The 12919-nt window shown below is 38.8% G+C and overlaps 1 protein-coding gene and 1 long non-coding RNA gene across 3 annotated transcripts in view; one reads left to right on the top strand and one right to left on the bottom strand.

Annotated features, from left to right (window-relative positions):
- Window positions 1–2939: 2939 nt before the first annotated feature.
- Window positions 2940–5990, top strand: LOC122764854. The gene is made up of 2 exons (XR_006359891.1): window positions 2940–3238; window positions 4829–5990. It is a non-coding gene; the product is annotated as an uncharacterized LOC122764854 (long non-coding RNA).
- Window positions 5991–9301: 3311 nt separating this feature from the next.
- LOC122764857 (NADPH oxidase activator 1-like) overlaps window positions 9302–12919 on the bottom strand; it is a 38695-nt gene continuing 35077 nt past the window's right edge. For both annotated transcript variants that reach the window (XM_044018817.1, XM_044018818.1), the window contains 2 exons: window positions 11106–11229; window positions 9302–11002 (listed from right to left, as the gene is read on the bottom strand). In XM_044018817.1, coding sequence (XP_043874752.1) covers window positions 10866–11002; window positions 11106–11229 — 261 coding nt within the window. In that variant the 3' untranslated portion in view covers window positions 9302–10865. The remainder of the gene's footprint in view (window positions 11003–11105; window positions 11230–12919) is intronic.

Here is a 12919-nt window from a genome sequence, read left to right on the forward strand (position 1 = left end):
CGTTCTGGGGGTGTGGTTTTGGTCTGAAACAGCGCGGCTGACGAGAGCATCAGTGAGGAGATATTTCGATCGGCTCGTTTGCAGCGATTAGGAGGTTTTTGACCATGAAAACAAGTTAATATATGTAAGTAGACCTCCATAACTAACATACTGTATGTGCGATACGAGCATTCTATGTCACCTTTAACTTTTTTATTTCAGTTTCCAATCCTTGTTGTTCTGGGAGCCTTTGTTGTAGATCCTATAGAAATAATCTTTCCTCTCATTGTGGCCTTACTGGCATCCCATACAACTGAGGGGAAGACACTATCATCGTCATTTATAGTGAAATAGTCAGTTAGAGCTCCTTGTGTTTCTTGCCTGATGTTTGTGTTAGTAACAAGACATTAAGTCTCCAGTGTCTAAAGTGGTTGTCTACTCCTAAATTCATTTTCATGACTTCCGGTTTGACACATGGAGGAGTAGGTTGCAAACCGGGATAACTCTGTTCACATTCGACCAAACTCCTTTTAAAATCCGACTAATATGACTCATTTTCTGAACTCGGAACTCTGATCTATGGCTAATAGACTATAATTTAAACGGCCATTCGTCTCTATTTTTTGTCTTTTATGGGATGTTATAAGGTGCTGGTGGCTTGAACAGAATAGGTTACAGTAGGCCTATGAGGGAAATATAGATATATATTTATATATGTATATATATATATATATATATATATATATATATATATATATATATTTGTTTGTTTGTTTAAAAAAAGACTGCTTATGTTGTGATTTGATGGCTGGTTATATTTTGATCAGTTCATTTTGTATTAATTATTGATGCCCAAATTATTGATTTCAACATCTTAATGTGGCTTCGTACAGCACTCAAAAGATTTCATATCCCATTTTAGGTCACAGTTGAAATGACATCTAGAGTTAATAACTCTCACTCTCGATCAATACAGTGTGTGTCTCTTAAAGGGGACATATTATACCCTATTTCCCCCATTAAAATAGTTCCCTGGTGTCCTAATGAACATGTCAGTGACATGCTTTGGTCAAAATACCATAAGGATGAAGCACCATTGCAGTTCAATAACCCTGCTAAACCCGCCCCTTTCAGAACGCTCGGTTTTCGTGCATGGTCCCTTTATATGGAAATCAGACACAGGCAAACACACACCCACTTCTTCCAGGGGGTTTCTGATTTGTCCTCTTTACAGCGCTTTACAGCTCTATTCGTCTCCCCCTCCCTCCACTAGTTCTCTGACAATATCAACATGGCAGCGTGCGCAGAAAACAGCGAGAGTGCCGTCACAGGAAGAGACGTCCTACATAAGGATCGAGCCGAACAGTGCCGAACTGTAAATCAGTTAAAAAGACATAGGGACAGCACCGCTGATCGCCACCACTCGCCGCTGGCGATCAGCGGTGGCAATCAGCGGTGCTGTCCCTATGTCTTTTTAACTGATTTTCACAAGAGTGTAGCACCGCTGATCGCCAGCGGCGAGCTGCATAAACTGCTGCTGTATGTGACTGTATCAGACTGAGTCCGTGGTCTGGTCATGGAGGACGTACTGAACAAATATTTTTAATTAGGACGTGTCAGAATGGTCAGTTATGAGCTCTATGTGACCTTTTCTTAACAATGTGTGTGTTTGTAAGTCGGTGAAATACGTTCACTGACTAAATATGGCGACCGCTGGCGGTGGAGCTCTCGAAGTAAACTTACTGGTGGGGCGGTAACATTCGTAGTGAAATACGCATGCTGCCATCATAAGCGCAGGGAATTGAACATCGAGTGTTTTATCGCCTATACTTACACTAAGGGGGACCACGAAAACATGACTGAGTATTCTTTTTCCACACTTTGGCGACTGGTAGGCCCTCCAGAGTCCCAAATATAAGTATTGAAATGGTTAAAAAGTTGATTTTGCATAATATGTCCCCTTTAATGCGAAGGGACTTAATAATTCAGTGAGGAGACAGAAAATAGTATACTAAAGGCAGATATTGCATTTATACAGGAAATTCATCTGAAATCTGACTCGGTTAATTATCTCATTTTAAACAGACTCTCTAGTTCTAATATAAGAAGGCTGAGCGCAAGAGGATTTTACCTCAAACATCCTGCACAGGCATATGCAAACTAATCATCCAACAGTGCAATTAATGGAGTTGGAGAACTCTGCTAATGAAGGTGCCAGTGTGTCAACTCCTGCAACTGTTGCTGCTCCTATGTCTGTAGCATCAGCCAGTATATCACCACCACAGCTACCTAGTAGACCTACATCCCAGAGCTCTATGAGCCAGTTTTTGCAAAAGGCTATGACCCCAACAGATTTAAAATGTATTTATGTATATGTTAAGTTATGTTAAGTTTATTAATAAAGCCATACAAGTAATATACATAATGTTATATTTTATGTTTTTTTACATTAGTTATTCATTTTACACATAATTTGGTAATACATTAATTTAAGTAACAAAAAATCTGAGGAGCCGCTTGGGAGCCGACTCTTTTTAGTGAGCCGAGCCAAAAGAGCCGGCTCTCCTCAAAGAGCCAGAATTCCCATTGTTATGGGAATTATGCACCTCATGTAATACATGAAGACAAATGCTCAATGCAACCGTTGATGTGACCTGAGACCACTCACTCTTTGTATTGTTAATGTAACTGTTGGATGCGACTTTTGGCCAGTGACCATAGGTATTGTTTTAGGAACTGTTTGAAGTAACTTGTGAATAGAGACAATGGGTCTGCGACTGAGGGCAAGGTGATAACAAACCCACAGAGGCGGGGGTCTGCACCTTATGGCAGGGTGATAGCTGACCCATTGAGACAGATAAATACCTTGCGATTACTACAAGACAGGGAGTCTTCACTTTGTAACTGGCCTGTGTGTGTTGCTTTGTGAATGCTCCTCTTGTACAAGATTAAACCCTTGTTTGGACACTGAGCTGACTCCGATCTCCTTCCTATGGATCTCAATTCTTTTGACAACTTGGCGCCCAACGTGGGGCCCCAATACCTGTCGCTCTCTTCACATCAGCGGACCTGAAGACCTTGCAAGGCGGGGGTAAGAAAAATAAATCCTCCTAAAAGTCCTCCCCCTCGGGGCTCTTAAAGCTCCGTTTGGTCAGGGAGGCCAGGTTCCGTGAAGAGTGGGACAGTGACGGGGCCAACCAAGGAGGGGAGACGGATCAGCCAGACAAACATTGAGTCAGGGACTCAAATCTTCAAAAGGGTAAGAAATAACCATTTCTAAATTTAAAACAAATTCGGCTCAAAAGTAACAACAGTTAGTTGAATATGCGGTGCCAGTAACGAAAGAAGCTGTAAGTCATGGTATTCTTCTACTGAAGTGAAAATTGAGCATAGCAATTCGGCAGATAAAAAGTAGCAACAGTAAGTTTGAATATGCGGTGCCAGTAACGAAAGAAGCTGTAAGTCATGGTATTCTTCTACTGAAGTGAAAAAAACGGTACAGAAACGGATCGATCCTAGCTCATTTAAAATAGATAAAAAGCAAGTCAGGGACTTGGGGGAGCAGAACTCTCTTATATTTAAAAGCAAGTCAGGGACTTGGGGGAGCAGGACTCTCTTAGATTTAGGGCAGGGACCTAAAAATGATTACTGTCTTTGGAAGGACAAGGTTTAAACTAATCCCTCAGGGCTGAGAAAACAACAGGCGTCGGGGTCTGGGATCCAAAGCAAGTCAGGGACTTGGGGGAGCAGAACTCTCTTAGACAAACCGGTAAAATAAATAGATCAAATTTCCGCTAATAAGTAACAACAGTAAGTTGAATATGCGGTGCCAGTAACGAAAGAAGCTGTAAGTCATGGTATTCTTCTACTTTGTGAAAATTTAGCATAAAATTAGAAAACTTAGGATACGAACTCTTTTAAAGTCGACATATATATGTTGTGTGTTAAATGTTGTCTTGTGTTGTTTTGTGTTTTGTGATGTTTTAATGTGTGCGCCATGGCTTTGTGTTGTTTTATGTGCCTGGTAGCATAGGCTCAGGCTGCAGAGTGTTGGTCCTTTTCAGTGACAATCAAAATACCAAATTTTATTTGGGATTTGTTCCTGATAGTGGATGCATTGTTAAAAACAAGAATAGATAAATAAACAAATAGTAATTTAGAGTCTGGACAGAAATTATATGTACAATATTTGGAAAGAAAAAGAAAAAACAGGCAAACACTGATAATCCAGATTAAAAGTTGGGAAAATATATAAAATAAAATAATAATAATAATAGTAATAATAATAATAATAATAATAAAAAGGAACCTTAAAATAAAAGTATGAATAAAATTGAAGGTAATTTTTATATCAAAATGGGAAATGGTAATAGTTGTTATAAATGTTGTTGTGAACCTGACGAGGTTCAATATGAATGTGATGCAAAACGAATGGGCTAATAGGCACTAGATAATGTAAAGTATATAAAAAGATGGGAAAATAAATATGGATTTAGAGGAAAATTACAGGTAGAAGAATGTAAAAAACTGGTAGAAAAGATAGAGGTAAAGTCAAAGGAAGAACTAGAAATGACCAAGAACCGAAGAATAGATTGGCGGTTTGATTAAAATGTTTAAAAATAATAATAATACTAAAATGAAATAAAAACAACAGTACTAAAAAATAACATTAATTAAATAAAGTAATTGGGGTAAGAAGATAACTAAAGCGGTCATAAACTAAGTCATTATAGGGCTGAAATAATATAAAATATATATTTCCATAAACATCTCTCAAGTGTATTTGACAATTAGCTCAGGAGATATCAGAAGTTACGAGGAGAGACGTTGGATGCTGTGTTCTCTTCAGGGATTCCAGAGCAAAGAAGAAATGGGGGACCCAGACGAGTTGACGATTCATCGGCATGACTAGTCAATAAACCAGGTCATGCACTCACACACACACATACATACCAGGACACAGAAGATGAGGAGGAAGAAGAAGTATGTTAACTAGAAAACACTGAAGTATTTTTGAGTATGGACCAAAAGCCATAGTCACCCTGTTGGTTAAAAAAAATCGTAAAACTTGTTTTCTAAACGATACTGAAGCATGCAGAATAATAATTGAAGAAGATGAAGGCGGTAGTAAATTGCCACTTCAACACTGTAATGGTATGAAGGTGAGATCTGAGACACTGATCTAAGACAAAAAGAATTTGTTTAAATTTGTTACAATATTGAGTCATGGGATTACCCATGTCTCAACAGGAGGGATGGTATCCACGATAGACTAGACTACATGGATGTTAAAACCACTAAAATGTGTTTGTGCCTCATGATTAATGTATTCTAAGCACAATGCTCAAGGCAGACTACATCAAAAACCAGATCCAGCACCCACAGGAGGGCCAATCAATCCAGGAGATTGGGTGTTGGTGAAGTGGTCAGCTTCATGCTGGGAAGGCTCCTATCAACTACTACTGTCGACACCTACAGCAGTACACATAGCTGAAAGACAGACAATGGATCACACACTTCAAAAGAGCACAAATGCCAGTCAGATAAGTAGAAGCATTCACCATGCCAGAATTAAAACTGTGTTTATAACTGTTTCATGTATGACCACAATTGCATTCCTTATTTTAAATATAGTGACATAAGGCCAGGTATGATAAAATGAGGAATAGATCAATAGGAACAATCTAGATGGGACACTAGGAGAGGTGCAGTGACAATCCGTGTACTATTGTCACAATTATGTGAGTTTAAGTTAGATTTAGTTTCCAGGGCAGCCTAGAGCTGTGGCCGTCACAGGGGACCTTGTGAGATCCAAACCTTGGAAAATAAAGTTTTGGGGGGTTGAAAAAGACTGCCTCGTTTGGTATCAAGAGCGAGAATCCTCCCTGTGTCCTGAGAGAAACAAGAGATGTGTAAAATATGTGTAAAATACTCAAGGAGTGTTATAAAGAGAAATGCACCAGCAGGTTGGTTTGATCACTCCTGGCTTGATGGGGAACTGTTAATAAAAATGTGGATTGATAAAAATGTGTATTATAATCAACAGAGATTTTTGACTTCACTAAGGAAGCAATTGGAAGCATGCATCAAGAGTTAGATAAGACTAGTTTAATGGCATGGCAGAATAGGATGGCTTGAGACATGATGTTGCTGAAAAGGGAGGAATACTGTATAATGTAGAATGTTTGGAGATATGTGTTGTACATTTATTCCTAATACAGCACCTGATGGCAGCATCTAAGGCAATGAATGGATTAATCACCCTATATGTAGAAGGACTGTTACAGAGACTCAGGACACCGCTTTGAAAAAAAACAAAACAAAAAACAACTATGCTGCATGAAAGAGTCCCAACCACTGATGACCACCGAGAGGACGACAAGAATGCAGCACCAGAAATGTTCGACTGATTTGACAAATGATGATCTATATGGATACATGTTAGATGAAGATAACACCATGGTTTAAAGGATAATTGCTGTTTACTCTATTGATTATGATGGTACTACAGGAAATCTAGAAGTTGTAGTGTTCTGAATTGGTCACCATTGAATTCATTTTGGGGTAACAATATAATCAAAATGTTTTTGAATGTATGCTTTTATGCCTTGATCAAATGGAGTACCTGTGTGTGGTTGCCGGGGCAGCGGGACCGTGAGAGAGTTTCCCTATCTAGAAGGAAAATTGATAATTGGAATGTTTTGAACTGCTCGATAGGGTTTTCGCTCTCACACTCTAAAACATTTGTTATAATTATGCTTAAGCATAAACAGGAGGGATATGTTATGGGAATTATGCACCTCATGTAATACATGAAGACAAATGCTCAATGCAACCGTTGATGTGACCTGAGACCACTCACTCTTTGTATTGTTAATGTAACTGTTGGATGCGACTTTTGGCCAGTGACCATAGGTATTGTTTTAGGAACTGTTTGAAGTAACTTGTGAATAGAGACAATGGGTCTGCGACTGAGGGCAAGGTGATAACAAACCCACAGAGGAGGGGGTCTGCACCTTATGGCAGGGTGATAGCTGACCCATTGAGACAGATAAATACCTTGCGATTCCTACAAGACAGGGAGTCTTCACTTTGTAACTGGCCTGTGTGTGTTGCTTTGTGAATGCTCCTCTTGTACAAGAGCCAACCCTTGTTTGGACACTGAGCTGACTCCGATCTCCTTCCTATGGATCTCAATTCTTTTGACACCCATCCCTACTGATCTCATACACATGTTCTGGTCCTGCCCACATCTCAGAACATACTGGGTAGACATTTTTCAGGCCTATTCTAAAATGTGTGGAGTGACCATCACCCCAAACCCAATATGTGCAATTTTTGGTTTTACTGATGAAACTCGCTCTCTCAAAGGCAAATTTCAGGTTGTCATAGCTTTCACTTCTCTACTTGCTAGATGTCTGATACTTTTCAAGTGGAAGGAACAGACACCACCAACATTCAACAGATGGATTAGAGACAACATGTCATTTCTGAAATTGGAAAAAATCAGATACACTCTGAAGGCTCCATACAAAGTTTTGAGAGAACTTGGACCCCTCTCTTGACATATTATGAGAGCATACAAAGCCCACTACACTCATAAAAAAATGACTTACTTGTACATAGCATACTTGAAGCAGTTACTTACTTCTAGCTGTTGTTTGTACCCAAATGTTTAAATGCACTTATTGTAAGTCGCTTTGGATAAAATAACATGAAATGTAATGTAATATTACAGGTAACCTGTCCAATTTTGAATCCAGAGTGCAGTTAAGATCGCCCTCACTAGCATAATACTCTCACTTTTATCTGCTAGTAGAGTCACAACTTTTTCGATAAAATGTGGGCAATCCTCATTTGGGGCATACACATTAAGTATGATCATCTTTATTCCCCCAATTGTGCCGATCACCATAACATACCAGCCTTCATCGTCTTGAAAGATTTTTTCGATGCAGTGTTTCCTGAATTAGAGCAACAGAGCAGTGTAATAATGATGTGTCGTTTGTGAACGATTCGTTCAAAATGAACTAATCTTTTATATGACTCGGGAGTAATGAGTCATCTCAGTGAGTGATTCGTTCATTTTCATGCAGTACCTTCCTTCGCCACAGGGCAGGCAGCTGAATAAATTCAGTCAGCAGAACAGGAAATAGAAATGATTAGTTCAGGATTCACTCAACCGAGTGGTTCGTTCGTTCATTTTCATGCAGTACCTTCCTTCGCCACATGATGGCAGGCAGCTGCATAAGCTCAGCAGGCAAGGAAACAGAAATGATTAGTTCAGGATTCACTCAACTGAGCGAGCGTCCGTCCTCAGGACAGGTCACGTGACAGCTACCGAGTCACTGTCGTGCTGTTAAACAACAATGGCAGAGAGGATACAGGACACAAGTCACTTGTCACTTTATTGAGGTGTGTATTTGTTTTCCTAGGGTTTCATATGGTTTGAATTGCATTTTGTTTATTATACTTTGTCAGCTGAAGCAAAACGATGTTGCCTACAGTGTTAAGTGTTTGAGAACCGCAGTCTTTTTTACAACGCCCACAAGAGCGCCACCCACTGTAAAAATGAACGAAATGAACGAAATGACTCAAAAAAAAATTAGTTCAATTTACTACTGTCCTGTAACCTCTTTAATTGTCCCAAAATTGTCCCAAACATTTTGATTGGATTATTAATTCCTCTTATATTATAAGTTATGAAATTCAGCTCAGCCATGGACTTCGTATAATCTTACAATATTGCTCCCTACCTGTTTACCCTTGGGTGTCAAAGTAATTCTAATCATTAACCAAACAATGCCTGTAACATGTGTCAGGAAAAACAAAGAACAGAGAACACAAAATACATTTTTGGCATATGCACTGGGTGAGCAACTCCATAGGAATTAATGGAGCCAAAGGGATAGTGTTCTATCGGGTGCTTTTAATACATCCATGAGCTGCTCACCCAGTGCATACATCGAAAAGGTTTCTGACTTCCTATGCTATGTGAACGAGCCGTCTGTGTTCACATTTCTCATAAAGTTTTCACAATGTACGTACCCTGACAGTGGCGCCGTTCCCGAGACTCAACATGACCGCGCTTTGCTGTGCTCGTACACAGCTGTGACATCACTCTGGGAAATACAATTTTTGTGGGCTTTACAAATGTGAAACTCCATGAATTAAAAATCTAGATCATAAAGATCTATACATGCCTATGTCTCGAGGTGTCCTGTGGACACTTTTACAGGCGTATCTTTTACTATTGTGGTCAATGGGAAAATTGCTTTTTGGGCCGCATGAGTATTTTTGTTGCAGTACCACGAGTGGCCACCATGACAAAATGTCTTCAAGGCAGAGGGGGCGGTGCTCTATCCAGTTCTTGTAATACATCCATGCCATGGAGTGCATTGTCACTTTAGCTAGATTGTACTCGTTAAACACTGTCTCAAAAATCCGTAACTGTGGAAAGAGAGGAATGCAAATGCGGAAGTGCAATTCACAAATGCAATTTTCAGTTTTACAAATGTCATTTCATTTACAAATACACATCTATATTTGTAAAAATCAATATACAAGTTACAAATGTGATTTTTTTCTATTTGTGGATCTCAAAACATGCATGCAAATCAAGAAATACGTGTGGATCACCCTCTGCACATATACAAATATTATTGGAACAAATTTAACCCCATATTTAAATGCTAATATTAACATTAAAAACTTTATGAAACATATGAGAAGTATTAAAATGGAATAAAAAGAGGTGTGCCCTGATCAGCCAGTGTGGTACTATGCACTGATTTCAAGTCATTAGGTCACATGACCTGGAGGCTATTGAGCTAAAATGCTAATATTTACATTCAAAGATGAATGAAAAAAAGTATAAAGTATAAAAAATTACTTGAAATCAGTGAAGGACCAAAGTACTACACTGCCTAATCAGGACACACCTCATTTTAATACTTATCATATTTTTTTCATTAATTTTTTTACCGTAAATGTTAGCATTTATCCTCATGTGGAGGATAAAGTGGTAGAAAATGGATGGATTTTTAAATATATCTGATTTTTTTGCTGTTTTTGCTATTAAGCAAAATCAGCAATCAGTCTGCCAGTTTTTAAACATGTTATCTTTTAAAATTCAACAATTCTCAGGAAACACTGAGATTCAGAAAACATATTCAATAAGACCCTGAGGTATTATAAACCTCTAGAAATGATAAACAATTTCAGAAATGTATACAGTACATCACAAGTATAACTTGAACATCAAAAAGTAGTGTTTCCATTATGTTGCAGTTCAGCTTGGTACAGTTTGGAATGGTAAAATAAATGGTACATTTGTGTATGGCGTGTGGGCTTTGCATCATATACAAATATAATTGAATTGAATTGAATTGACTTGAAAATCGAATGACCAAAAGATACACGGACCCATACCGTTGCTACAGCAGGGAATGAACGTGACACAACAGACAACAATGCCACATCTAGTAGCTATCTTTTGTCCTGCTCAGTTTGTGGCTGTTTGTCTCAGCTAGACATCAAGCACTGTATGAGAATAGACTGTGGGCACCGAAGAAACATTGGTCGGATTTTCATTTTTCTGTCACCCACCCATACCATTTTACTCTGGCCTTCCAAGGGAAGCTGTGTCAAAAATGAAAAGGTTGGGGCTGGTTATTCTGGAGTTATTCCCCAAAAATATATACTGTACCAAACTGAACCATTCCACTGGACTATAGTGATTTCATAGGATTTACAGTAGAACACTGCAGGGAAATAACAGCAGATTTAATATAAAGATACACCTCAGAATAGACATTCTCGCCCTCTATATTATTATTAAAGTGATGCTGTATCACGATAAACATAAAATAACATAATCAGGTTTATTAAATGCTACTATACTGTAAATCATCTTCCTCTTTGGCTTGACCCCTGTTGATGTTGGCATTTTCCCTGTAGGCGAAGCTGCTGGGGAAGATGCCAGTAGTTCCTGCACAATGTCCCTCCAGCCATTCTTCATTAACTAGAAGAGAGAAGTGAAGAAGATGTATGAAGAAAATGTCTGTGTAATGCAGGAAAATTACTTTTCTTTTTTTTTTAAATCTCCCCTCAACCTCGCAACTCACCTTCACCCAAGATGTCAATAGTGTCACCTTCACTGAACTCCAAGTCCTCTGGACCCTGAGCCATATAGTCATACAGTGCCACCATCTGGTACAGGATGGTATAGTTGGTCAGCGGGTCTTCTTTCTGCAAAATGTATTATCATTAATATTACCAAAAAATTATAAATTCAAGGGAGCAATAAAATAATTTTAATGTTCTTTCTTAATAAGTTTGCAATGCAAAGATAATTTGATGGTGTATCTGAAAATACAATTTGGGACAATCGTAGCGCCACAGTTTCACATTGACCAAGCCGGTCAATGTGAAGTTTACAACAGTGTATTGGTTATTCCAACTTCTACCCAACATCTATTAGATATTCTAACACTTGATCTAAAATGTTTATTCAGTGACAGGCATGGGTCTCACAGTAAATCTTAGGAGAAGCTTTATCCAAATCAAGAGCTACACCTCTAAAAAGAAAGAATCAAAACCACAAAAATATACAATGAGTTCAGTCCTTTACTCATATATAAACTGAGGTATCATTCAGAAATAATATTTGGTGGATTAAGCCTAATATGTAATCACAGGCATACAATCTGGCTGACGGCAACCAACAGGAAATTAGGTTTCAAATAATGCAAAACTCAGCAACTCTCTTTGCTCACAACACAGCCTATTAAAGAGCATTGCAGCTTAACATCAGTGTTTGTACAGAATATGGTAAACAGCGTGAGCCAAGCCTCTCTAGGTTTAGAGACCTTTAGCAAACCTTAGCCTGGCTCTTCTCTGCTAATTACGTTTTTTTTCTGGCTGTACTGTTTTTGAGAATTCTCTTTATAGGGCAGGTGAAGTCAGTATGTGAAATGTATAAATACTTATTAATTACTTATAATGTTGTTTGGTGCATGATAAACATATAACATATATATATTTATAAAATATATATATATAAAAAATATAAATATATATATATGTATATATATAATCATTCAGTTTCCTTTGCACATTAATTTATGTTTAACTAATATAAATAATCAACTTAACAAATCCACTGTCTTTTAAAAAAATCTATTTGACAATAATGCTTATTTTCCAACATAATAACATGATGACATTGCAGGTGTTTTATGAGGTTGGATGTGTTCCCTCCTTTGGCTCCTATAGCTTGGTGGCAGCGCCTGCATAGTGGACGGCCATCGTCTATTGCTTTACCGTCTGTGCCTCGTTTAAAGCCAAAATAGTTCCAAATGGGACTTTTGGAGTTTGTTTTTTTTGAGCAAAGTAAGCGGTGCCAGTGACGACGACGCCACGGCAGACTCGCTGCTCGAGCCCGGTGCTTCTGCCATGGTGAGTGTGTTGTCTCATGTTTGTGACTGTAAGCCGTGCGAGCGTCTGGGCGAGACAGAACTTTACACCGAACTCTACACCGGAGTCAAGACTCAAGAAGACAAAGGAGTCTACACCGGAGTCTAACAAGGAGGCTAATGAGGCCTGTCTGCAATTGTTTTCTACCTTTTCACATACCATTCCTGTTCATGTTTCTTCTCGTAGATATTACAAACCTCACATTCACTCACAGCACCACCTTAATCTGTCCTCATTTATCTACCCCTCCCACTCCACACACATCCAACACCTTGTTGTAGGGGGCCTGTGGAACTGCCAGCCAGCTACCAGCAAGACTGAGTTCATCTCTGGCTTTGCTACAGAGCAATGCCTAGACTTCCTTGCTCTCACTGAGACTTGGATTACACTGTCCAACACATCCACCCCTGCGGCTGGTTGCTTTTCTGACTTTCTTAAAGAGGCCAGAGTGACCCCCCTCCTT

Source organism: Solea senegalensis, unplaced genomic scaffold (genome assembly GCF_019176455.1).
Source record: "Solea senegalensis isolate Sse05_10M unplaced genomic scaffold, IFAPA_SoseM_1 scf7180000017714, whole genome shotgun sequence".
In the NCBI taxonomy this organism is placed as follows: Eukaryota; Metazoa; Chordata; class Actinopteri; order Pleuronectiformes; family Soleidae; genus Solea; species Solea senegalensis.